General features: G+C 34.5%; 2 protein-coding genes and 1 long non-coding RNA gene across 3 annotated transcripts; all 3 read left to right on the forward strand.

Moving 5' to 3' along the window:
- The first annotated feature begins 1,053 nt into the window (after nt 1-1,053).
- On the forward strand, nt 1,054-11,306 carry LOC138314250 (uncharacterized). The gene is made up of 10 exons (XM_069254486.1): nt 1,054-1,186; nt 1,607-1,696; nt 3,451-3,627; nt 4,728-4,931; nt 7,049-7,330; nt 7,698-7,835; nt 8,516-8,904; nt 9,719-9,839; nt 10,276-10,355; nt 11,014-11,306. Exons 2-10 carry the CDS (start codon nt 1,642-1,644, stop codon nt 11,110-11,112), a joined length of 1,545 nt encoding a protein of 514 aa, XP_069110587.1. The 5' UTR covers nt 1,054-1,186; nt 1,607-1,641; the 3' UTR covers nt 11,113-11,306.
- Nucleotides 11,307-14,549: 3,243 nt separating this feature from the next.
- On the forward strand, nt 14,550-15,940 carry LOC138316861 (uncharacterized). Its single transcript, XR_011207668.1, has 2 exons — nt 14,550-14,624; nt 15,297-15,940. It is a non-coding gene; the product is annotated as an uncharacterized lncRNA (long non-coding RNA).
- Nucleotides 15,941-21,312: 5,372 nt separating this feature from the next.
- LOC138314251 (dual specificity protein phosphatase 19-like) lies at nt 21,313-26,105 on the forward strand. Its single transcript, XM_069254487.1, has 3 exons — nt 21,313-21,434; nt 23,659-23,923; nt 24,862-26,105. The coding sequence occupies exons 2-3, from the start codon at nt 23,680-23,682 to the stop codon at nt 25,263-25,265; spliced, it is 648 nt and encodes a 215-aa protein (XP_069110588.1). The 5' UTR covers nt 21,313-21,434; nt 23,659-23,679; the 3' UTR covers nt 25,266-26,105.
- Nucleotides 26,106-27,688: the final 1,583 nt, after the last annotated feature.

The raw sequence follows: 27,688 nt of genomic DNA on the forward strand, positions 1-27,688 counted from the left end.
AAATTATAGAATTAAAGTATAACTGATAAATATGTGTGATCAAATTTACTTAAAATTCCAGTATGACCAGTTTGATGCAAGGCTGAATAAAGAGCACATGTACATGTTTGTATGGAGTAATAACTAGAATACACATTTATCTATAATATTATAACCGTAAAGAAAAATTTAAGCGTTAAGAGGACATTATTTATTTGAATATTGATCATAAAAACCTCTAGCAAATTATTAATAAAAAGATGTATTATAACTTTGTAAATTTTACAGCGCAATCCCACCGGAAAAACAAACAAAACACAGAGTTATCTATGTGGAGTTTCACATCTTTCACACTCATTTGCAAATGTATTATTTAATTTTGTTTTAAATTAACAATACTGCATGAATCTAAGGCAAAACAAGTACCAAAAAGATCATTATAGATATATTTTTTTACTATTTCAGCATACTCATACAAGAAAGTTGACTCTTCAACATTTTAATATAATTGTTTTGGGATTTTGACCTGTCAGATCATGCATGAACATGTATTAAAAACGTCCCATTGTGCACACCCTTAATGACTAAAAGGCGATACCTTTTAACATGACATGGTGAATTAAGATACCTTTGTTTCAATGTTATGGTTGGTATAGTGTTCAGCCAACTGTAACGGTCGGCGTTGGGGCGATACTACAAGACAACAGTGTGGACGGCGTCACCGCATCCGTCTTTAAGATGAATGTATAAAATTTAGTCCAAAAAGAATGACAAACTTGTTGTATCACTCAATAAACCCTCTAAATACCCTTTACCAGTACGACAAATAATTATTTTATAACTTAATTAGTGTTTGGTTGTCATGCATCAAGATGTTATTTTTTTGCAATTTTTTATGGAGTAATAATAAAAATATGTTGAATATGTAAAAATTTATAGTATGTAATAATGCTGACAGGGCTTTGTTTAAAGTCATCATCAGACCGTTTTAACTCATTAACTGTATGAACATTCCTTTCGTTGTCTTTTACCTGTGCTGACGACGTCATATCAATAATCTTCACTCCTCGCTCCCTAGAGCAGCAAACCTATAGCTACATCCCCTGTTGATAAACGATGACCCGTGTCTGTAATTACGTATGAGGCGTTATAAATAAGACAAAGGGCCAGCAACGACACACGTAGAAGGAACGCTCACAAAGGAAAGGTGAGTCTTCATTTATTTATTTATCAATTTCAAAAATTAATTCAAATTGATTTCATAAACCCAGAACATCAACTGTGTAATATGTAACTGATTGTATTTGCGTAGTTTTATATTAAATTCTGTTATTAAACGATATGTTCTCGTAGTTAGGTGCATCATTATATTCGTTTATTATTTAAATTTTAGTTTTATTTGCATACTGTTTTTGTAATAGCTATCACGTGTGCATGTAAATATCATAGGCATTTCACAACATGAAGATAAATGGTTATAAAATATGAAATATATAGATAATGCTGATTAATAATGGTTGTAATAAGGTATTGGCATAACTGATTTTCAAACTTTCAAACTTTTTTCAAATAGGGCGAATGATTTTAATTCCAAATTCATTTCTCAGCCATCTTGTTTGACTTTCAGCATTTTTGAAGACTGTGAGTCCACATCCAGCAGTGATGTATTATAGTCTGCTGGTATTACTTGCACTACTGCCAGTGCTTTACGGCCAAGGTTGGTATTACACAGGGAACTCTGGATGTAACCATTTGCAATGTTTTTAAATGTTGAAAAACATATCTCAAAAGCTATTGTTATTAAACATTTAATTGGGTTTCTCGTATTTAAAAAACACGTGTGATGTTACTGCATACATTTTTGCGTTTGTATTCTCGTGAAGTAGAGTATATATAGATATACCTGATTATCAAATTATTACCTATATGTAGTCTAATACATGTTGTGAAGAAGCAAAAGAAGGACTGCGTTACTCTATCTTTTTAGAGAAATAATAATCCGAGATTATCTGTCGACAAAGGATATAATACCATTACTTAAGTGCAAGCCGCACTTACTTTGTTATTCAAATCCCATAGTTTTCCATAATGCAGTATACATTAATTAAAATTCTGTATTGTTTTTACTTGCTTGATCTTTGAAGGTAAGACTGATTTGCATACATTTATACCATGCATGCTTACTGCTTTTGTTACATGGGATATCTATTTTTTATCTAATTTTATGATAATGATTTAGTATATATCTTAACCTTAAACAAGGTGACAATAGACTAAACATCAGCTATATCTAACTGTTAACAATATTTATTATAGTGTACGTCGGCCGAGAGAGAAAACAAAAAAGTATATGTTCTACAAATTACAATAGCTATATATCAACGAAGGTAATCGCCCCGGGCCTTCCGTGTTTAACATACGAAATGTGAGATAATACAATTGTCATTATAGGCGAAGCCTAATAAAATGTAAATCATGTATTTAAAGTCTCCTGTCGTCTTTAATGCATGTGCTTAATATACTGTAACCTGCTTCTAACTATGTAGTTGGTTTGTGTGTACGTTTTACAAATGTTAAGACATGCCCATATAATTGTATATATGTGTGTCTTTCTTGGAATAGAATCATCTTTTTCGATGATGGATTCAAATCGGCCATAGAACCACCAAAATAATTATGTATTTAGTTTTGTGTACATATTGCCTTCATGATTTGCTCAGTTACTGCAACTATATGCCTTTTCACGGTAACGAAATTTTCCTATGAACAATTAAACTTTCTAATGGGTGATATTAGTGATTAATCATTCCGTGATCTGTTCATTTACTAAAAAACATTTTAGCGGTTAAGTTTTTTTGGTAACGACTTATATTGCTATTTAGTATTTATGTATATTCGTCCATTTCTTACCATGCCTACATGTAATAGTACAAATAGTTTAAAGTTGAGCTCAACATTTCAGCGAGCAAAATCGCCAAATATATGTATCTAACACATGTATACTTTAGATTCGAGAGATATTATGTGCCACATATGTTACTAAAACATAATAGGTATCACAATAATATTTTTGCAATTATCTTTTTCAGATGTTTTACTGTTTTGATTGTTGAACTATTACATATTGCTTTACTGCTTCTAGTTCTTTAAATCAATAATCATAATAATTCAATTAATAATTAAAATGAAAAATAATTCAAGACGATATAATAATAAGATTTTGACATCAATACTATTCCGAATTTGCATATTACAGAGTTATCTGCACTTGCGGGTAGGTATTGATTGTGACGTCATGTGTTTGCTAGCGTAACCTCATACGTTTCGGAGAAAACGACGTAAATTGCGCTCACAAAATAATGACGTAACAATCGAAACTTACCCGCAAGGGAGTTAACTCTGTAATATGCAAAGACGGAATAAGTTTCTTTCGAATACATGATTACATCATACATGTATAATATTTTTCAGATATTTGCAGACGATGCAGAGGTCCCAATGTATGCTTCTTTCCTGACTCGAGGGATTGCCGAATGTACAATATATGTCACAGTAAAAGGCAACAGGCGATGCGCTGTCCGTTCGGAACATTTTTCGATGTTGGCAATAATATATGTAACTATCCATCCCGTGTAAACTGTGGAAGTGGTAAGTAACCATATCATACAGCTTGTACGATATACTACTATCCAGAAATGGATAATTAATTTCATGTTGGAATTGAAGTATTTCATTTAAACCATGGGCCAATTACATGTGCCATAACAACTACAAAGTATGACCCGTAGTTTTTTTTGTTCGAGACATATTTCATGTTGGGATCAAAGTCTTTCATTTAAACCATGGGCCAATTACATGTGCCATAACAACTACAAAGTATGACCCGTAGTTTTTTGTTCGAGACATATTTCATGTTGGGATCAAAGTCTTTCATTTAAACAATGGGCCAATTACATGTGCCATAACAACTACAAAGTATGACCCGTAGTTTTTTTTGTTCGAGACATATTTCATGTTGGGATTGAAGTCTTTCATTTAAACCATGGGCCAATTACATGTGCCATAACAACTACAAAGTATGACCCGTAGTTTTTTGTTCGAGACATATTTCATGTTGGGATTGAAGTCTTTCATTTAAAACAAGGGCCAATTACATGTGCCATAACAACTACAAAGTATGACCCGTAGTTTTTTGTTCGAGACATATTTCATGTTGGGATTGAAGTCTTCCATTTAAAACAAGGACCAATTACATGTGCCATAACAACTACAAAGCATGACCCGTAGGCTTTTGTTCGAGACATATTAAAACCCTTAAGTTGTAATGAAGTAACCTGTAGAAAGACAAAATGCTAACTACAAGTGACGTAGGTAATTACAAGGTAAGATGATCATTGGTTACAAGTGACTACATTTATAGTTGCATAGATTATAAACAGGTTATATGATTTATTGCACATGTCTTACTAGTATTGAGTATGGATTCAACAGAAGTTATTTCCTTATACAAACATGTTACGGTTATATTGCATTGTAAATAATGATTTGATGGAATCAGTCTTTAACGCTATTGCGGATTTAAAGCCCGCTAAAAAGCTATCAAAATCTGAGCTTTCACGTAGTTATTGTTGTCCCACTTCTACAAAGACCACTCTCTATTGTTTCAAAGTAAAAGCAATTCGATTTATCATTTTATTCGTTCATGTTTATCCTATTACTATATAAAAAATGTCAATCTCGCCAATCAGACCCCTGCAGAATTAACCCCACATTGACGTCCTACGCTGATGGTCATGGAAACTGCCGCCATTACTGGAAATGTATCGATAGACTGTCCACCGCTATTTGTTGTCCGTTCGGAACTGGATATGACAGTGAACGACGCCAGTGTACCGAAAACGCCAGGTGCAATTCGACATGTTCACTGTATGTCAAGACTGACGGACCAACAGGTAAGTTGTCTCTTCAATCTAAGGGGAAAGGACAAGATTGAAATTAATTAAGATTGATTTAAAATACCTTGTCGTTATGTTTAAAATATATTTACATCACTCCAAAGACGGAATATGCGAAACATGGGTAAACAAAGTCCTTTTAATTTAAATGTGATTTGGAGAAAAATATAATAAGATAATTTCATCGATTGATTTAGACATTTTCCTTACTATGCTAAAATACTGCAAAGACGGACTATGCAAGTTACTTTCATGATGACTACTAGTAGTTTGGTACTAGTTACAAATTGCAGAACGTTGATTACGTTACTCAAAAATCTAAGTTCTAATATTATAAATGAACTTATCTTCCCTCAAAATTCCGGCAGGCCACATCGAAAACCCTTTTGTAGTTACCAATGTTTATAATGCTCAAACTATTTTACTGAAAATGTTCGTTTCAAGAATATATGTATGTTTATTTTGCTTTAAAATGTTTAGCAAATTATACCGTTTCTATACTCAATCGGGTTATGAGATCACGTAAAATTTGATGAATACGATGACAATATCAATCATAACCATATTGCATTTTTGCTTAAAGATGCTCCACCGCCGACAGAGCATAAATGATATTAATCATTTGAACAATAATTGGTGTTTAATCGTGTATATATATGCCTAATTAACACAAAAAAAAATAAAAATAATTATTTCGCCTTGGTGCATGCGCAATCAGTACTTCATTCCATATAGGATAGTGACATTTTTCGGGATGCAATAATTATTTTCAAATTTTTAACTTGAAGTAAAATTAGTAGCTCAAACTTTTCAATGGTGGTAATGGTGTAAAGTAAGTAACTTTTGTAACTGAAGAAAATACTAAATCGTCTGCTACCGTTTTTTATAGTGAAAAAATACCATTTTTGCATCTTTAATATTTTGCGAGTAGAAGGTCTTATTTTGCCTGTACAATGTGTATAATTGTTGTACTTCGTCATTTTGCGATTAAGTCTGTGTTGACATTTTATAGTTGAATGCATTAGCAGACGACAGAATGGGCGATAATTACGATGGATTGAGATGTATTTTATCGCCCTTTGTCGAAGTTAATGAATAGAGGTCAATGTATTGAACCCATACATTTCTATCATATCAGGTCAGACTAGTTTTTTTTAACTCTGTAGGCGGAAAGTGGGGGAGTGTGACTTACGTATGTATGGTTAATGTATTATACCATCACACATGTCGGAGACACCTTTCTGTGTTCGATTACAGAGACATATGTCTTTGTTCGATAACTTATAACATGCCCCATTTATATAGGAATCATACTTTTAATTCAATCAGTAATAGAAACACTGGGGACTATTTCTCTAACTGTATAGAATAAATGAGTATAACCATATTTGTCATCAGAAACACATTTCTAAGTTCTTTATTTATTTAATTATTTATTTATTTTGCTTATAGTATACCAAAAATTTCTGTTCACTACTTAGTAACACTGAAGATTATTTTCCTATTTGCATTACATAAATGAGTACATTATATAACAACATTTCACGTCAGAGACACTTTTCAACGTTCTTTAACTTATGATAAACCGAATTACATAGTGTTTATACTCTAAATTAACTGGAAATGGTTTGACTATTTCTGCATGCAGTTTTCAAAGGCACCGCTAACCAAAAAGGTTAACGTAGCAGTGTTGAGAAAATCTCTGTTTCTACTGGTTACTGTACATTACAATAGGAAAATATTTAAATCATAAAAGAAAGGCTACTAATACATTTTCTATCCCTGGATGATGTGACGGAATCCCGCTCCTAAATAGTTTGATCTGAAGAGCTCCTTTATAACCACAGTTAAGGCTGTAAAAGATACCTAAGTAGTTACCGAAAGTTACCACAGTTAGGGTTGAAGAAGGTTATATGTGGTTTGAGAAATTTACCACAGCTAGCGCTGATGAAAGTAACTAGGTGGTTTCCGAAAGTCACCACGGTTAAGGTTGAAGAAGGTAATTACATTTTATAGATGGTTGTCGAAACCTGTGAATAAACATTTTGTTGAGAGACTATGATTATGTGACATCTATTATAACATTTCTTTTTTTTCTACTCCTTTTTTTCCAGAGAGCAGCAGATCCCAGGTGGTGTGTAGGAATGAGAAGGACGTGTTACGTTGTCCATCAGGGGACGTTATTCGCGTAAGAGAAGCCATTTATGGCGGAGCTGATCCGATGACATGCAGGATTGAACAGGACACGACATCGTGTACGAATGTAGACGCCACCAAAGTTATCGCACAGGAGTGCAATCGTAAACAGACATGTGAAATCAGTATCGGTAGACTCCTGTCTGACCACTGTCCACGGATCGCCAAGCAAATCGATGTTCGCTACGTGTGTGAAGCAGGTATTTATAGACAGTAGATGGTGTTAATTGAAATGTCAATTCATTAATTAAGATACATTTACGTATGCATGGTTATACTTATCGGAAGAAAATCACGTGCAGTAAAACCTCTATGAGCCAAACTCTGACAATTAATCTATTTTCTCCCTAATTGCTTCACTGTATTACACTCTCAATGAAACCCATCACCTTATATAACATTTTACAAATACAAGTTTTAGTTGTGTCGAACTCTTCCTATGGACCGTAAGATATGATTGCATGGGTTTTTTGCTTTACTTAACTATTCTCCTATTAAAGTTATCCGGAAATTTGTTTTCCGCACACTGTGCATTACATTTACTTGTACATTTCCTTTTCGCGATAGGATGCAAACTGAGGCCAGATCTCAAAAATAGAGACCGTTTCTATAATCTGGCTAGCAAAGGAACTGTCATGACATGTGGGACCGGCACTAGGTTTGACCAGGCCTCCTGTTCCTGTATTGGCACTGGAGAAGCTCCACGTATGTACACTAAAAGTCTTATTTTGTCGAGAATTATACTTTTGCAACTTCGCGGGTCATCGCCGTTGTCACGAATCTGTGGTCTGTAAAATAATAATAAGAATAGATTGAATTTTATATACAATTGAAGTCAAATCGCAAAAATGTGATGCGCATAAGTTTTATTTTGTCACGAAAATAGTCGGCTATACGTTTTAATATAAATCCTACATACTATGTAATATCATGTCCAGAAAACTAAATATGAATTGAAACATGACGGGAATGAAATACAGTAGAGGAAAAATCGACAAGTAAAGTCTTAGAATGAAAGTAAAACAAAGAGCAAACATAAAGCTTCTCCTAAGTTATTTTGAAAAAATATTTGATTTTAAAATAATTTGTACATGGATATTTTTTATACAATGAATTATATAATGAGCAGAAAATAGCTATTCTTGAATCACATGTGATAAAGTGTTCAATAATACCCTAGTAGGTTACATCCTGACATTACAGTAAAGGCGCCTAATATAGAGGTAAATGGATAGAAAGATGCAAGTGTTTGAAAGTAAAAAGTGGTCTTGATTTGCAGTGGTTATGGGTCAGTTAAGTATTTAGTAGAAAATGTTTTCTCGTACAAATAGTTACCCTTTCCTGCCATTAACACAATGTGTTTAATTCTTGAATATATTTTTCAGAGTGTCGTCTGGAAGTACAAGTGCTTTTTGGTAATGTAGGCGAGAGCCAGATAAAAAATATGGCAGATTCAGGAATTCATATTTACGGTCATCAAGTCAAACAAATGTCTGGATACGGACGATTTTTAGGAAGCTCCTGGATCGCAATTCCGTTTTACGACAACAACGATCGTATGTCTAGGATGTTTGGATTTCAGTTGAGAGTCTATCCTCTGCCCAAGGACGCCAACAGTCCAGAGAAGGAAGTCCTTCTGTCGAACTGTCAGACTGACAATAACGTTGAAGATTCTCCTTCCCTCGAAGTGTATCTTAACACTGTCGAAAAGAATATTTACTTCCGCGCCGTCAACTCTCTCGGAGAGTCTAGTGTGATATCCGTACCGTACAAGGTAGGTTTTATGAAATTATCAGATGCATTTGGGAACACAGTTTACAATATTTACATTATTTTATTTGTATTATTTGTATTGTTGCGTAACAAAAAAAAAAAAAAAAAAAAAAACCATCCCAAATAATTGTATCTTTGTATTTTTGATAAATGTTTGAATTTTGAATACATGTTTGAATCCAGTCCATCAAAAATACCATAGCTTTGTCTTTTGCTAGCATCAGCAAGCCTCGTACTGAAAATCAATTAAAATACCTGGTTAAGCGTTTTATAGCTACGGAACTTATTCATTTGAAATGATTTTTTTTTACTTCCTGGTAAATCACGATATCAATGCCATTTAAGTGAGTTGGTCATTTTTTTCGCCACAGACGTCACGTATTGACCAATTATCTCTCCAGTCAGTCAACCGTTGCTTAGGTGATGATGACTATTAATAATAATTAATAATGATAATTAATATTATACTGTGTAACATAAAATGTTAGTGGGTACTTATATACTTTAGTGGTTTACAGTATTTCCTGAAGAAACATTCGTGGTTGGCCCAGTAAAAACAAGTAGTCTATTCGAATAACGTACACACAATTCGTTGTTTTATATCCGGGTTCAATATCAACTATGAAAACAAAAGAAGTTTCAACACAATAAACATTTTTATGTAATACAGTACAGAAAAACATTCATTCAAACACAAATAATTGTATGTTTGAATCAGCAGGACACTTTTCAAAGAATTTTTAAATGTTCCTTTTGACATATAATTTTCATTTATTATTCACGATTAAAAACTCCTTACTTTGATCTATCTACAGGATGAGACCTGGAGTAACGTACTGTTCTTGTTCAATGGACAGTCCATGTTTGCCAAGTTGCAGTTTGTTGACAAAAAAGATGGCAATCTGTTGGAATCTACAGATAAAGCCCCATTCTCAGGTATTCAAACAAAACGTCAAAAAAGAATTCTAGTAACTAATGCTTACACTTCCTTATACTTAGTTATTTATTCTGTGATAATGAACTTCAATTTCTATTATCTAAAACAATCTATCAAATGATGAAACGAAGAAAGCTAATTTTAAGAATATCAAAAAATTGTTTTAAATGATACCTTGATGAAATTTTACTTTTGTGCTTCACATGTGATTTTTAACATAGTTTTAATATGTATAACAATGAGGATTTTTAACTCCATGTACATTTTCATAAGTGTCTCATAAGCCGATATCGGCTGGGCATCAAAAATTACTTGTACATTTATTTTATCAATGGCTGTATATTTTTACGATGCGTGACACTAAAATAAAATATTGATTGATTGATTGATTGGTATGACGAATTGTTACATTGATTTCGTATAAAAATTTAACAGGTAAAATCAAACCAGGATTCGGCCCTCTGAAGATTGGAGGATGTAGACCTAACCATGGGGTAAAGGCATACATCGACGAGGTAGGAATTATCATTGGTTTCCATAATAAACTTTTAAAGATGCTCCACCGCCAACAGAGCATAAAATATATTGGTTATTTGAACAATAATTGGTGTTTAATCGTGTATGTATATATCTAATTAACACACAAAAAAAAAAAAAAAATTATTTTGCCTTTAGTGCATGCGTAATCAGTACTTCATTCCATATAGGACATAGTGCCATGGAATTCTTTCGGGATGCAATTAATTATTTATCATATTAACTTGAAGTAAAATTAGAAGCTCAAACTTTTCAATGGTGGTGATGGTGTAAACTAAGTAACTTGTATAACGGAAGAAACATACTAAATCATCTGATCCTGTTTTTATAGAGAAAAAGTACCATTTGTCAGCGGTGGAGAATCTTTAAAAACACAAAACACAAAAAAAAATAAGAATTATATCAAATTATGTCTTGTTACAAAACTTTTGTGGGATCATCAAAATTATCAAAAAAAAAAAAAAAAAAAAAAAAATCTTGCCAAAGTCATTGTATTCATCACTTCAGGAATATTGTGTGAAAACTATTGCGCCGTTGATTTAGAGATACATTTAGTCAATGACAGTTATAAATGCATTACAGTATCTAATGAAGGTCCTTTATTCTGTCAAACTACAAGGAATGTATTTTATTCAGATCCAAATGTCCTTCTGTAAGACCCGATTCCCGGATGCCTCTGCGAAAAAGCCAAAAACACGCGGTGGGCCGAAACGTGAAACAGCGGCTGCACCGTAAAACAGAATTGTGCCCATCACATGTTTTGTCTCTGTGTATAATGTAATTATTTGTAATATATTCGTGTTTCTGTGAATTTTAATTTTATTTTCATTTTAATATAAGTTCGTGTGTATCACTGTAAAAGTAAATTAACACATTATGCAGGTTACGTTTTCAATAAATGTTTTATGATTCCATTTCAGTACCCATAACATTGTTTATTGTTTTTTTTTTATTCATACCTGATGTTATGTGAAACTATCAACTATATATTGTTACCGTGAACAGAATGTATCTGACGATAATGTCCTAATACAGAATTATAATAAAGTGCGGCAATTTAAAAAAAAACAAAAAAACATAGTCATTCAGATCCCCCGCCAATGGAGATATCAAAGCTGAAGTAAGTTTGATTGTGGAGACTTATGTGTATGAAAAAAAACCAGGAAAAAAGGAAGTTGAGCTACAGAAAGATGGAGTATAATTCAAGTAGAGCGGGGCTGCAATTGTTGAATCGGGTATACAGCCTTGACATTTATATTAAGACTATATATACACAAAGATGGGTGGAGTTTTGCAAAGAAACATTTACCATTTACCATGATATTTTCAGCAATGTTTCCATGGTAACGGAAAAAGTGCAAAAAATGAAAACCTAAAAATAGCAAAAGGTACTACTAGACCATAAAAAGAATGTGTCTATGAAGTTTCATGGAAATATCTCTGCTGGTTTTAGAGTTGTGCTCCGGAAACGATACCTACACAAAAATCTGCCATTTTCAGCAATGTTTCCATGGTTACAGAAAAAAGCACAAAAAGTGAAAACCTTAAAATAGCAAAAGGCACTACTAGACCATAAGACGAATGTGTCTATGAAGTTTCGTGCAAATATCTCTTCTAGTTTTAGAGTTATGCTCCGGAAACGAACCTGGTACAAAAATATGATATTTTCAGCAATGTTTCCATGGTTACGGAAAAAATGCAAAAAATGAAAACCTAAAAATAGCAAAAGGCACTACTAGACCATAAGACCAATGTGTGTATGAAGTTTCGTGGAAATATCTCTACTGGTTTTAGAGTTATGCTCCGGAAACCATTCGTACGGACGGACGGACGGACGGACGGACGGACGGACGGAACCCATTTGTATATCCCCCGCCAACTTCGTTGGGCGGGGGATAAAAATATTCGCCGAGCAATAATAATCCCATAATTAATCGCTTTAAATCTTTCATATACATAAGATATCAAAGGAAAAGTTTCTTTACGGATAATTAGAACGTCTAATGAATACTCCAAATGTCAATGATGTTTTTTTCATTAATTTACGTCCGATTATGCAGCGGTAAAACTTGCACTTACAATAATTGTAACATTGCCACCAGGTGAACAAAGTTAAAACTACCACACCGATGTACATTAACAGTCAACCAATACCTTAGTCAGTATATTTCAAATATCATCAATGGCACAAAAGTGGACATAACAGAATCCAGTAAGTATAAAAAAAAACTTAAACTTCCTATGTTTGCACTGCTTCGCTTGTGATTTAAGTAGATCATTTCCACGACAGAGCACATTTTTATACTGTTTAGATTTCAAACATATACACAACACGACTATATCACAGCCTCCTAAAACACACATACATTCACACACAAGCAACACATTATAAGTCTTTTACATATGGGAACCTTCCCTAAGTGGTCTTACATAATGTAGTTATTATTATAGGACATCTAATGTATTCAACCAACCAATTAATAGTCTAGATTAATATTGCAATGTTTCGGACATGTTAACTTAATTCAATATAATTCAATGTTGCTTGTTATTTCATTTTCATTGGCTTAAAAATTAACTTTATCAGCCCATAAAGGAAAAAATGGCGTCGTCGTTTGTAACGTTGCTTCTGATTGGCTGAGATGACGGCGAAATGATTTCATAGACAAAAGAGCCCCAAAATGAATTTTGAATTTTGAAGAGATTATCTTTAGTAAATTGAATTATAAGGATTAATTTGAATAGATTTTTTATGTTATTCGCGGTTTATGATGAGAGTACACTCAGATTTTTGTGTTATATCTCCATTACATAAAAAATTCCATTCAAGTTAATCCTTAAACATTGAGAATCGATACTGATGTTAACTTATCTTCGTGTACGATTAAATTTCGCGTATATCTCGGATGATATCAGTCGCGAAAATCAATATACCAATTGGAATGCATCATTGACAGTGAAAATATCATTTTGATTGTTTTTCATGAGTTTGTGCGCGAAAATGATGTCATGTTTTATATGACATTACGCTTACAAAGTAATAATTGGAAGGGCAAATAAATCTGTACAATACAATGGCGGAGCTAGTAGTGATGGTCTTCTGTAAATGAAAGTGTGAAAACACATGTTATAAATAGAATATTCCTTGTTTCTTGATGAATACCAGTAATATTTCATCTCGCGAGGTGGAAACTGATATTTTCAACTCACTCGATGAAATATAACTGGTATTCATCAAGAAACAAGGAATATTCTCCATATATTTGCCTGTCTACACTTCAATAATTAAACACTGAGAGAAAGTGATTAGACTTGACAACGCGAAATTATGTTTGGTCTATACCTGTAGTATCATCATATCGACTTAATTCACAAGGTTTGAATCTTAATTAAAATCAAATGACGTCAAAATTCTCAAGATATCATTGGTGTCAATGGTTCTCACATTTATTTTAACCTGTAATTACTTCCTATGGCAAATTCTAAATTAGGAAAGCATTACAGATTTTAAGGAAGGCTCCTTTAACTTAAGATTTTTTCCTTAAGTTTTGTAAAGCTTTTCTATGGGGAAATTTAAGTTAAGGAATTCCTTAAATTTAAGAAATATTCGTGAAATTGGGCCCTGGAAGAACGAAAACACGTCTTGTATTTTAAAATGCTCTTGGCAGACTGTAAATGGTTAGGCCGAACAAAACGATTCATCTAGATAAGATATTAGATTACGACAATTTTGTGTTTACGTTTATAGAAATTGTTTGGGCTTAAATGACAACTCAAAGTTAATGGATTCGTTTTTAGCCGTTTAATTAATTCTATGAAAAAAAAGTGTTTCGATAAAAAAGTTATCTTACGTAGTTTAGTTCAAGGTCGTACGTCGCTCCATTATTAAAAGGTTTCATAACATATCACATTTCGATCTCCGTTCCCTTGCTTGAAGATATTGATAGAGAGACGACGTCCTTTGACATGAGGGCGATATAGACTATGATATGGTGTATGCATTACTTATATTATATGGACAGATTTCTTTAATTGATTAAGGTGAATGCTCTAGTTGAAGTGAACCAGTCATTACAGAGCAAGTTTTCATGTTTATTGGTAACAAAATGCCAGAGGCGTAATAAGTAATACAATTACAAACTGTAATGGTCAATAGACCTAAACACAGATGATCATAAACGCCTAGAAGAGGTCTTCGTGTTCAGCTGTTGACGATATCATCATCGAATCAGCATAGCATTTGCTCTGTAAGTATAGCACACTGCAATCATACTCCGAACTTCAATATATATATTTTCTTTCTTTTTTGATATGAATTGTAACCATTATATACAAACTAAATCCTATTCATTACATATGTATATACAAACCAAATCCATTATGGTTTTCCTGCAATTTTTTATCGAACGCTAAAGGTTCGCGGTAGTCTTGAAGAAAAAAAATCATAAGGTCGAATGTGTGATATGAAGGTCCGCAAATATTTCGAAGCAAGTGATCTTGTCAAATTTTACACTATATTATTATATTTATTCATGACACGTACATTTAACGTTATTTTTTGGATAACTTTTGACTGAGTGATTGATGGGGCTTTACGTTCTTGTACCGGCTAACACACTCACTCGTTTTCCTGTCGACTTCGAGGTAATGACATGTGACATGTAAAGATATTTAATTAGAGCAAAAATATTCAGATTAAAAATTCCTCTTTAAACAAACTTTGGTAAATAAAATATAATATATACCAATTTATCCCTGTTGACAAAGAAATCCATTTTTTCAAAAGCTTTAAATATTGTTTTCGGTAACGTTTTCAAGAGTTGATGTTGGTAATTGATTATTAATTCGCAACGCATACTTTTTCTTTTCATTCGCACCATGTTAGAATGTAAGAAACCATGTCTGGTTATATATTTCAGCGTTGCTGGCGTTTGGATCAAGTATTTATAGTAAAACCATGCTAATTCGTATAGTATGTCTATTACTATTGATTGTAATGGTAGCCTCTAAGCCAAGTCGCTTTCCAGAGGAAATAGACGTATCTGCTATACTAAATCATTTGAAACAGGAAGGATTGGCGGGAGGAAATGTCAAAATTCATCATGTCCAGTCGGAAAGACCCATAGACGATGCAAAACCCTTCTCCGAGAGTGACATTTCGGAACTAGTTGCCCAGCTTCAAGGGTATCTACAAAATTTAAACTAGCTTGATTGGACGAGGAGAGGCGTTCGGATAAGGAGCTGGATAACTATATTATTAGACTCGATTGCCTGCCGTAGTTTTTCTACTCTCCGCTAGGCTTCGCTCCGAAAATGAGCGCAACCTAGCGGTGAGAATTGGTACTAAGGCAGGTAATCCAGTCTACTATATTATTAGTACACGAAACTTACATCTTTGTATATATAATAATAAATTAGTTCTTTTACTACTGTCATATTTGAATACACACAAAAAACATCCTATCCATTGATTGATAAAGAGAACATTTAGTTTTCCGAAAGTGATGTAAATGACATTGATATGTTTGTTTTTGACGAATAAAAGCTCTTCCGTAAAAAAAAACCGTTGATTCAACTATACGTGTACAATAAAGCTAGAATCTACAGCAGCGCACAATAAGACATTGGAGCAATGCAGTCTTCCAAGTGGAGTTTGAACGATCGAAATTCATGGGTGTCCCGTAAATTAAGTTACACTTTCAAAATTTAATGATTTATTGAATACAGCTAGAAGGCAAAGAACCAAGAATTAATTTACAAAAAACCGACAACCAAACATTTTGTTTTCTTCATAAAACATCTTAACAAATTGATATATGTAATCTTAGCAACAATCCTTTTAGAAGACGCATTTTTTGTAAAATGCGGTCCAAATTACGCTATCCTTGACATCTGAGCAAGTGAAGAACACTAGTATTGAAGATTCATTCTTATTCTCTTATGCCTAATTGGACCACGTTTTCTGGTGTTGGTGATTACTTTCTGCAATTCTGGTAATACTCACACAGATATGATTTTTTTAAAGAAATTGGACATTATAGAACCAAAGTCACCGTGCCGTACAAAGTATGGAAAAATTCTCAATATGTGTAAATATTAATGTCCTCGTGACGTGCCGATGTCCTAAAAGTAATGACACCAATGCTTTTTAGCAGGATCAAATTATTTCTTTATATTATCAAAACAAAAATTTTAACTGTATGCATATATGCCTTCATATACCCTTAATTTCTTTTTGGGGCTCATGTATGTCAAAAGTTATAACTTTCTGAACGTGTAACATGAATTATGGGACATCCTGTACAACCAACACATTGTTATGATCCCAAATTTTAGTATTGAATGAATATCCAGAATTAGAAAAATGTTAGGTCGAATTCCGTTTCATCTTCATTTTTATGTCAGTTTGGGAAATGCTTAATTAAGTTTACAGATAAATACTAATATACAATTATTTAAATACTGAATCAACTTTTAAAATGTGTTCATGTGTTGGCCTATTTTGAAGTGTTTTCTTTTCATAATACCAGATATACTCTAAAACGTTGGGCTATCACAAGGTTCCATGCTTAGTGATTGATTTTTCCATATTCTAAAAAAGTATTTAAAATAATTAATGATATCAAGGAAAAAAACCAACAACATGGCACTACATCGTATACTACATATGGAATGGGGTACTAATTGTGCAGACAACAAAGCAAAATCAGATACATGTATTTCAAATATACACGATTAAACATCAATTATGCCCCGTCGGCAGTGGAACATCTTAACGTGAACTTATGCCAGTGTGTCGAGAGAAACGTACAAAATGAATTGAACCCCCTCCCCTCCTACTTGAGGTGTCGATTTACGGATTTGTTAACATGGGATACTATCCCTTATAACAGTTTCGTGTTTGACGAGTTGTACATTTTTGTACCTTTGGGAGTTTTAAGTTCTGTCTTTAGCATTCCAGGAACTGGGCGCCTACCCATGGTTTACCCGTTATAAGAGTCAGTGACAGAAAGTTTGTTTGTTTGCTTACAATATATTTGTATTGGCAACGAGAAAACAGTTTTATCATATTTTACCTCTTTATGCTGAACGTCAAAGCAAAAGTAGAGTCTTGTTTGTCGGCTCCGGAACTGAAGTCAAGGTTCATTACAAGAACGATGCTCATCTCTGGAATTGAAGTCAAGGTTTTCATTACAAGAACGACGCTCTTCTCTGGAACTGAAGTCAATGTTTTCATTACAAGAACGACGCTCTTCTCTGGAACTGAAGTCAAGGTTTTCATTACAAGAACGACGCTCTTCTCTGGAACTGAAGTCAAGGTTTTCATTACAAGAACGACGCTCTTCTCTGGAGCTGAAGTCAAGGTTTTCATTACAAGAACGACGCTCATCTCTGGAACTGAAGTCAAGGTTTTCATTACAAGAACGACGCTCATCTCTGGAACTGAAGTCAAGGTTTTCATTACAAGAACGACGCTCTTCTCTGGAACTGAAGTCAAGGTTTTCATTACAAGAACGACGCTCATCTCCGGAACTGAAGTCAATGTTTTCATAACAAAGACGACGCTCATCTCCGGAACTGAAGTCAAGGTTTTCATTACAAGAACGACGCTCATCTCTGGAACTGAAGTCAAGGTTTTCATTACAAGAACGACGCTCATCTCCGGAACTGAAGTCAATGTTTTCATAACAAAGACGACGCTCATCTCCGGAACTGAAGTCAATGTTTTCATTACAAGAACGACGCTCATCTCTGGAACTGAAGTCAAGGTTTTCATTACAAGAACGACGCTCATCAAGGTTTTCTGGAACTGAAGTCAAGGTTTTCATTACAAGAACGACGCTCATCTCTGGAACTGAAGTCAATGTTTTTCATAACAAAGACGACGCTCATCTCCGGAACTGAAGTCAAGGTTTTCATTACAAGAACGACGCTCATCTCTGGAAATGAAGTCAAGGTTTTCATTACAAGAACGACGCTCATCTCCGGAACTGAAATCAATGTTTTCATAACAAAGACGACAATCATCTCCAGGCCAAAAGTTAGGCAGTGACAAGGGAAAAATATATTCCTGATTTATTCGCCTTTTGTGATTGGAATAAGCTTCTCGTTGTCTCTGGTATATGCATCGGTGATATGAAATACTAAAATAGGCGATGTTTCGCGTGTACATATACATGGACATGGAATAATAGAATATTTCACTCCCTTTGGGGTGAGACAGGAGAATCTCAACCCAAGGGGTAAGATTCTTAAGTTGTCAAACACGAGGCTTTGTCGAGTGTTTGACAGCTTAGGAATCTTATCCCGAGGGTTGAGATCTCCTGTCTCACCCCAAAGAGGATGAATGATTCTTTTTCTCTCACCCCGTGCACCACTTTGTGTCTCTAATAAACGTGTCGCTTTTGCAAGCGAGGGTGACGTAACTTCAATGAGTCGCCGTCTTCGCCGTCTTTGTGACGTCATTTCATTGTTGTCGTGACGTTATAATACTATTACCGCGACGTCATGATACTGATGTGGTGACGTCATACTATTGTTGGGCACGTGCAAAGATCTCGTCTAGCTTGTCTTTACCCTAGGGTGAGAGTACAACTTAGTATCTTGTACGTACAAGTTAGTATCTTGTACGTACAACTTAGTATCTTGTACGTACAAGATAGTATCTTGTACGTACAAGTTAGTATCTTGTACGTACAACTTAGTATCTTGTACGTACAAGTTAGTATCTTGTACGTACAACTTAGTATCTTGTACGTACAACTTAGTATCTTGTACGTACAAGATAGTATCTTGTACGTACAAGTTAGTATCTTGTACGTACAACTTAGTATCTTGTACGTACAACTTAGTATCTTGTACGTACAAGATAGTATCTTGTACGTACAAGTTAGTATCTTGTACGTACAACTTAGTATCTTGTACGTACAAGATAGTATCTTGTACGTACAACTTAGTATCTTGTACGTACAAGTTAGTATCTTGTACGTACAAGATAGTATCTTGTACGTACAAGTTAGTATCTTGTACGTACAAGATAGTATAATGTTGAAACTCTCGGTATTAAAGGCTGTGGCTGGTTTACGTCACCATGGTATCGCATGAAGCTATACGTATATTACGTACCCTTTGTTTAAGCCAAAGGGAAAAAAGAATATCTTGCGACATGTTGTGGATTTGTAATGCTGTGATAAGTTTCCGAACATATATATATGTAAATGTTTATAACAGAGTATTAACTATGATCATCATTTTGACAATAATTGATGTGTGTATGTCTAATAAACACAAAAACATATATGAAATAATTTGTTTTGCTTTTGTTGTCTGTGCAATCAGTAAATCATTCGAATTAGGGCATAATGCCTCAGATTGTTTTCGGAGGCAGTTAATTATTTTCAATACTACTATTCTAAAGTAAAATAAATGCTCAAACTTTTCCAATAATGGCACAAGTGTGAAGTATTTAACTTTTATTACTGAAGAAAATTACGAATTTGTTTGCTCCTCTTTTTAATAGATAAAACTTATCATTCATCGGAAATGTATCATATCCATTTTATCACTAAATGTATCTTATCTATAAAACAAGCGACTATACAGTTTCCTCGAAAGGAACTATACAGTGTCAGTTTCAAAATAATGCAAGTGACTATACAGTTTCAACTCATAATCCGGCAATTTCAAACTACGATTGGGAAAAAAAGATATTGTCCTCATTAATATATATTTATATTTTTCATATTGTCAAATAAGTTAATAAACCTGTGATCGTACTAAGCAATGCAAAGTAGACCGACTATCTTTAATTACGAAAAATATCAGGCGGGTGACTCAATTCTGCGGTGATGAACAGCAGTTCAACTCAACTTGTATGTACAAAATACTAAGTTGTACGTACAAGATACTATCTTGTACGTACAAGATACTATCTTGTACGTACAAGATACTAAGTTGTACGTACAAGATAATAACTTGTACGTACAAGATACTAAGTTGTACGTACAAGATACTATCTTGTACGTACAAGATACTAACTTGTACGTACAAGATACTAACTTGTACGTACAAGATACTAACTTGTACGTACAAGATACTAAGTTGTACGTACAAGATACTAAGTTGTACGTACAAGATACTATCTTGTACGTACAAGATACTAACTTGTACGTACAAGATAAATTAAATTATATAGTGGCCCTAATACGCCGCCGTACTTTTACACACCGCTCGGCCCGTATAAGTAATTATCTGGACCAATTCCCCCTGACCGACACACCATAGTCTATGCAAAAGATAGTTTCTGCTCCTGCCTAGCTGCCTAGCGCTCAGCATACAATGAGTGGGACGACTGGTTCGGCCGTTGTTAGTATAATATGAAAGGGCGGGTTGTGTTCTTCGGTGTCTTCGGTTTTACGATTCAGTGATCATGAGTTAGCACTATAAAAAAGCAGGATTTTCATGTTACTTTTACAAGAAGGGTTGTAGTAATTAACTCACATGTTTTCATTTTATTTTCTAAGAATAATATTTCTAAAATACTTCTCTCTCACTGGTGGCTACTACAAGGTTCCAATCTATAGTCATTATTGTGTCTATAATATTCGACACATTTTGATATTCCGTGGTATAGCTATAGGCTATATATAGTGTCAGAGTGACCGATGATATCAGTCATTGCAGTGGCTTTACACATACATTGTATGTGTTTAACAGTTAAACTTATAGGCCTATCTCAGCTACTATAGGCTACATGTAGCTGTGGCAAAACACCTAGTCTATATATATAATGCGTTTTTTTTATTCTTACATACAAATCCAAAATATGTATTGTTAAAAAAAAGACGGAATAAAAATAACTGCATGTGCGACGGACATGTTCAGTCACTCTGTCGATTTTATCCGGTATGATCTGTCGATTTTATCCGCGGTTCTTATCCGAACTTTAGCCCTCGTGCAACAAACCGGAAGTTGGGTTTCTCAACAACATTAGTTTCGATTTGTCTATTTTTGGACGTGACAATCAGTCTGAAGATGTTTTAAGCATACGCTGAGAGGTAAGTAGAGTTAGCTTATGAAGCAAAATACATTATGACATTGAAATACAATGGAGTGGTAATGGTATTATGATCTACATGTAACAGTTACTAAAAGGCTTAATCAGAATTTGATAAATTAATTTATGATGTGTGATTCTCCTAACATCACTCAACTAAAATCAAAACAAGAAATCCAATGTGAATTGAAAATTGGCCGTTTTATTACCACACAAAACGACTTGAATAAAAATATATAAAACATATATTGCATAACAATGACCCATAACAACAAATTGTCATTAAACAAAGAAAACCATTCACAACATATGCAGGTGGGGTGCAAACTTAACGCCAAACTTTACGCCTTGCGATCCCACCAAATACATACATGTACATTAAAAAGTGGTGCAAAACCACAGAAGAACAGACTTCAAATACATACATAAAAAAACATACATTAAAAAGTGGTGCAAAACCACAGAAGAACAGACTTCAAATACATACATTAAAAAACATACATTAAAAAGTGGTGCAAAACCACAGAAGACCAGATGTAAATTGATAGAAATTGGCGCCAAAAGCCCAGAAATTTGTATTAACACCAAAATAAAAATTTGTATTAACACCAAAAACCACAGAAGAACAGACTTCAAATACATACATTAAAAAGTGGTGCAAAACCACAGAAGACCCGATGTAAATTGATAGAAATTGGCGCCAAAAGCCCAGAAATTTGTATTAACACCAAATTAAAATTTTGTATTAACACCAAAAATAAAATTCTTGGAAGGCGCTTAAGGGGATGGAGGTGGGTAAAACATGAAAAGGGGATTCTTACCTATGGCCTCTGCGCTGATATATGAAGTGACGCTAACCGCAGTCACGTGATCGGAATTCATGCGCTCAAACGGTAAAGAGGCTAGATCCCTTACAGAGTACCAAAGGCAAGAAATCCCTCCGCGAAGAAAATAGTGTAATATAAACATGTAAAAATACAACATTACATATGTAATCCACATCATAAATGTAATTAAATTGACTTCGTATTTAATTATGATTTTAATAAATTATTTATAAGCTAGGCTACAGTAACGTGTAACAGTAGATAGCCTAGAGTCTATCTAGGAACATACGTACATTGTACCAGCTGCCCCTATTGCATGATCAAAAAAGGCGACAAAAATTAGAATACTTTATTTTCTCTCTTCCTAACCGAATTTTTTTCTTCCTAATGTCTCTTTTGATGCCTCCTCACACATTGCCTTGAGTTGATACCCCTGTGAGGCTCTGGGTAAAAATATCTGTCACCAAGCCAAGACCATTCTCGATACTCCAGGGGTTCCGATCACTTACGGTATCTACACTCCTGGACTATTGCATAGTAAAATTTAAGGCAACAGAACAAAACATGTAATTTAGTCGTTTGATATACATCAAAAGAGCCGTTGAACGGTACACTGTGGTTGGCTGTGTGGCTTTGATGTTGAACATCACACTGGATCTCTGTAGTCTTCAAAGGAAATATTTGCACACCTGTGATTGGCTCAGCTGTTTTCCTCTGAGCTGCCTTCAATTTTACTATGAGATAGTCCAGGTTTGTAGAGATCGTAAGTGATCGAAACCCCTGGAGTATTGAGGATGAGCAGAGACACACCATTTGTAAAGTGGTAAAGATTCTGATCATGTGTAGCGCTGCATGGGTGTAGAGCCATAGCCCCTTCATTAACTAAGAACATAATTTTTTTGTTAGACTGGCCACCAGTCTTTAGAATATTGAAAAAAAAATCACTAAAATTTGGTTCCACTATTCAAGAAGACACAATATGAATATAACGTAGTCTCCCGAGACCCACACCCGCACTTCATACACGCAACACACCACATAAGTGGGAGGCCGTCATTACATGACCTTGGCTGTTCATAGGACGTAAATAGATAAACCAAACCAAATCAAACACTAAAATTTAGATTGATTATTTTTGTCTCCACTACATGTCTGACTTAGATAGGTTTAAAACTAGGGGGAGATAATCTAGTAAAAACCTTTGCTGAAAGTCTTATTAACAACTAAGGGTCTGGTGGCTAGTCTATTTGTTTGTGGATAAAGTCATCTTCTGGTAGAAAATGCTACCATGCAGGTTTCCACAATTTTGTTTCAGGAAATTAACGTTTATCTGTAATCATACAAATACACATTTAGTGAAAATTAGTACATTAGCTATTAGTATTTTATATCCTATAGGACTTATTGCACGTTGACATCATGGCAAGTGGAAAGAAGAAATCATTCTGTGGCTCACTGAAAGATTCCTTAACTGGTTTTAAGAAGAGTAACCTGAAAAAGACAGACACCAAAGTCATCACAGTGGGAGGGGAGTCTTATATTGAAAGCCATGACGAGGATGGAAAGGTTGTGTCCCAAAAAAGTGTCGGCCAGACATACGGGTTTGTAGGCTGGGGTATTCCGGACATGCAGGTAGGAGAAATCCTACCAGGACTTCTATTAAGTAAGTCTTCTTCTCAAAATAGTGAAAATCTGATTTATTTATAGGAAAACTGGTTGAATTTTCATGAATTTTCAATGAATTTGAATGGCTTTAGAGATATCAATAGATTTATATTTATGTTCACCAATTTACATTTTTGACTTCTTCAGAAGTAATTTCAATGAAATTTTGCACAAACCTTCTAAGGCAAAAGGCCAATCAAAATGGTGAATCATATAATCCCCACCCCAAAGGGCAATCATGGAGGGGCCAAAGGGGTAAAATTGACTAAAATTTCAAAAATCTTCTCCACTCCCAGATGTGGTAGAATCAAATACTATTCATAGATAGAAAGGTCTTAAAAGGTCCTTTACAAAAATTATGAATTATATGACCCAAGGGTTTCATGTTTCCCTCTGGGGAGGGAGGTAAATTTACTATAGTTCATTTAGGGAAAACACATTTTTAAGCATTATTTGGTCATTTGTAATTAGTAATGAGTCAAATGTTGTAAGAATTATCAGTTTGAAATGGCCATTATATTCACAGATTTGATGGAACAAATACTCTTTATAGATTAAAATGTCAAATTTATAAAATCACTGACTGACTTCAAAGGCTTGATGGGCCAATATATATTGTGTACATGTCTTTGTTTCATTCTGAATCCGAACTCAGGTGACCGGTAAGGTCCATAGGCCTCTTGCTTATACATTGTATGTGTAATAAGTTTATAAATCCCACTTGAGGTAGACTCAGTTGCCAGACACTGACTGCAGGTTGGTGTTTTTATCACAGGAACTCTGCATTTTTCCACTTCCTGAAGCTTGCACATATCCTTAAATGACCCGTACTGGGAGGTGAAACAAAAAAAAAACAAAGAAACTAATAAATTGTTCAATATTTTGATTTTGTCTGAAGCCTGCTATATGGATAATCTGCCCTTGGTTTATATTTAGGCTCTCAGGATGTGGCCTGTGATGAAGAAACACTACACAAGTACAATGTTACACATATCTTAAATGTGGCGTCATTTGTGGATGAACATTTCCCAAAAAGCTTCACCTACAAATCTATAAAGATAGACGACCACCCTGATTTTGAAATTACTAGAACATTTGACAGAGCTTTTCAGTTCATCGATCAAGGTCGTGCTTCAGAGAATGGTGTTGTGCTTGTCCATTGTAATGCCGGAGTTTCTCGAGCTGCGACCATCGTCATTGCTTACCTGATGAGCAGCGAGGGAATGACTCTTACACATGCCTATAGTCATGTCAAAGATAAACGTCCCGCGATTCGCCCCAATGATGGATTCCAAAGTAAGCTGAAAGCTTATGAAGAAGAACTGAAAAGACAGAATTGATATTTTTCAGATTTTTTTTCTTTGCATCACCTTCAGTGTTCTTATTTATTTTGATGATTAATTTATGTTGTTATTTACAGAATATTTATGTAACCCTTAATTCTAGTCTTATATAACAGACATTATCACATTATAAGATAGATGTCTTGTGACTCACATGAGTAATATATTTTTGCATATGTCACTACTGTTATATAACCTGGGGTGGTTTTCATTGGCTTTGCTATCTTGGAGGAAATCAATTGTGATGTCATGAATGTCATGACAGAAGCAAGAAAATGACGTCAAGAAAATTGACTTGATATCGGGATTCAAGGACAGCTGTACAAAATTACCGACTTGCTCTGCTGGAATTTTGCAGCACATTTTGGCATTGACGTTCTTTAAGATGTAGGTTGTTGTAGTTATGTGATAAAAAGTATCCTTTGTTTATGTTAATTTCATATGAGATTTCATACAAATTGTCTGAGGTTTTTATTTTTGCTGCCCAAGGCTCCAAAAACAAATACTTTTAAGAAATGTTTTATAAAACTGCATATGAAATAAACACTCATTTAAACTAAGATTCTATATTCATTAGATTTTTTATACATTGTATTTTTTTAATTTTTAACTGGATTATAAACACCTCAAGATACAAATTATTTCAGTAGGTTTGATAATGTATTGCTAACATACCCAGTAATTGTAATCTACATGTAATCATCTGCATAATATTACATATTCCCATATTAGAGAGTTATCTGCCCTTGTGTGTATATAGGTATTGATTGTGACGTAATGTTTTTGCAAGGCGGATCGTAACATCATGCTTTTCAGAGAAAATGACACAAGTTCACTAAACAAGAGGCCCATGGGCCTTAACGGTCATCTGACTCATTGCACACAAACAACAAAGTCACAGTATAAAGTATTGGTTAACGATTAATATAAACAATACAAGGAACTCCTTAGTTGAATATGTAAGTTTCTGAAATAGGTAAATGTCATTCGTTGAACAAACTTGGTAGCCCTTCATCCATATATGGTTGTAACCCATTTTACGAATTTTAAAGCCAAATTTCAGCAAAGCTTCCATTTTGGACATCCGCCATACTATCCCCATGGGTCTTAGTTCGGTCCTTTATAAAAATATGATTGTCCTCACCTAAAGTTCCCCTTCAGAATCAATTAAAACCCCTATAGACCAATTTCCTCTGAGATTGGAGACCGAAATCTGAAAACAGGAAGTGGGCGAGCAGCTAAATTTAAGAAAATTTGCCCTTTTGGGGCCCCGCACCTCAGCCCCAAGGGGTCTGACCAGAGACTCATATATATAAAATAGGATTGTCCTTCCCCAATGATGTTTCACACCAAATATGGATGAAATCCATCCAAGGATGAAGGACTAGTAGGATTTCAAAGCTTAGATTAAGAAAATTTCCCCTTTTTAGGCCCCGTCCCTCTGCCCTAGGGGGTCGGACCAGGCTCATTTATATAAAATATGATTGTCCTTCCCCAATGATGTTTCCACACCAAAATATGGATGAAATCCATCCAAGGATGAAGGAGGAGTAGGATCTAGCTTAAATTAAGAAAATTTGACCTTTTGGAGCCCCGCCCCTCTGCCCATAGTGGTCGGATCTATTTCATTTATATAAAATATGATTGTCCTTCCCCACTGATGTTTCACACCAAATATGGATGAAATCCATTCAAGGATGAAGGAGGAGTAGGATTTTTAAAGCTTAAATTAAGAAAATTTCCCCTTTTGGAGCCCCGCCCCTCTGCCCCCTAGGGGTCGACCAGGCTCATATTATATAAAATATGATTGTCCTTCCCCAATGATGTTTCACACCAAATATGGATGAAATTCATACAAGGATGAAGGAGGAGTAGGATTTTAAATCTTAAATTAATAAAATTTTTCCTCTTTTGGAGCCCCGCCCCTCTGCCCCTAGGGGTCACCAGGCTCATTTATATAAAATATGATTGTCCATCCCCAACGATGTTTCACACCAAATATGGATGATATCACCATCCAAGGATGAAGGAGAAGTAGGATTTTAAAGCTAAAATTAAGAAAATTTGCCCTTTCGGGGCCCCACCCCTCAGCCCCTAGGGTTCGGACCAGGCTCATTTTATATATAATATGATTTTCCTTCCCCAATGATAATTTTACACCAAATATAGATGAAATCCATTCAAGGATGAAAGAGGAGTAGGATTTTAAAGCTTACATTAAGAAAATTTGCCCTTTTGGGGCCCCACCCCTCAGCCCCTAGGGGTCGGACAAGGCTCATTTATATAAAATATGATTGTCCATCCCCAATGATGTTTCACACCTAATATGGATGAAATCCATCCAAGGATGAAGGAGGAGTAGGATTTTAAAGCTAAAATTAAGAAAATTTGCCCTTTGGGGCCCCATCCCTCAGCCCCAA

The sequence above is a fragment of the Argopecten irradians genome, chromosome 2, assembly GCF_041381155.1.
Source record: "Argopecten irradians isolate NY chromosome 2, Ai_NY, whole genome shotgun sequence".
Taxonomy (NCBI): Eukaryota; Metazoa; Mollusca; class Bivalvia; order Pectinida; family Pectinidae; genus Argopecten; species Argopecten irradians.

Excerpts from the sequence above, each read along its gene's own strand:
- LOC138314251 (XM_069254487.1), top strand. The coding sequence starts at position 23,680 with ATGGCAAGTGGAAAGAAGAAATCATTCTGTGGCTCACTGAAAGATTCC. Across the intron at positions 23,924-24,861 it reads CCTACCAGGACTTCTATTAA|GCTCTCAGGATGTGGCCTGT; the intron begins GTAAGTCTTCTT and ends GTTTATATTTAG.
- LOC138314250 (XM_069254486.1), top strand. The coding sequence starts at position 1,642 with ATGTATTATAGTCTGCTGGTATTACTTGCACTACTGCCAGTGCTTTAC. Across the intron at positions 1,697-3,450 it reads GCCAGTGCTTTACGGCCAAG|ATATTTGCAGACGATGCAGA; the intron begins GTTGGTATTACA and ends AATATTTTTCAG. Across the intron at positions 3,628-4,727 it reads CCGTGTAAACTGTGGAAGTG|ACCCCTGCAGAATTAACCCC; the intron begins GTAAGTAACCAT and ends CTCGCCAATCAG.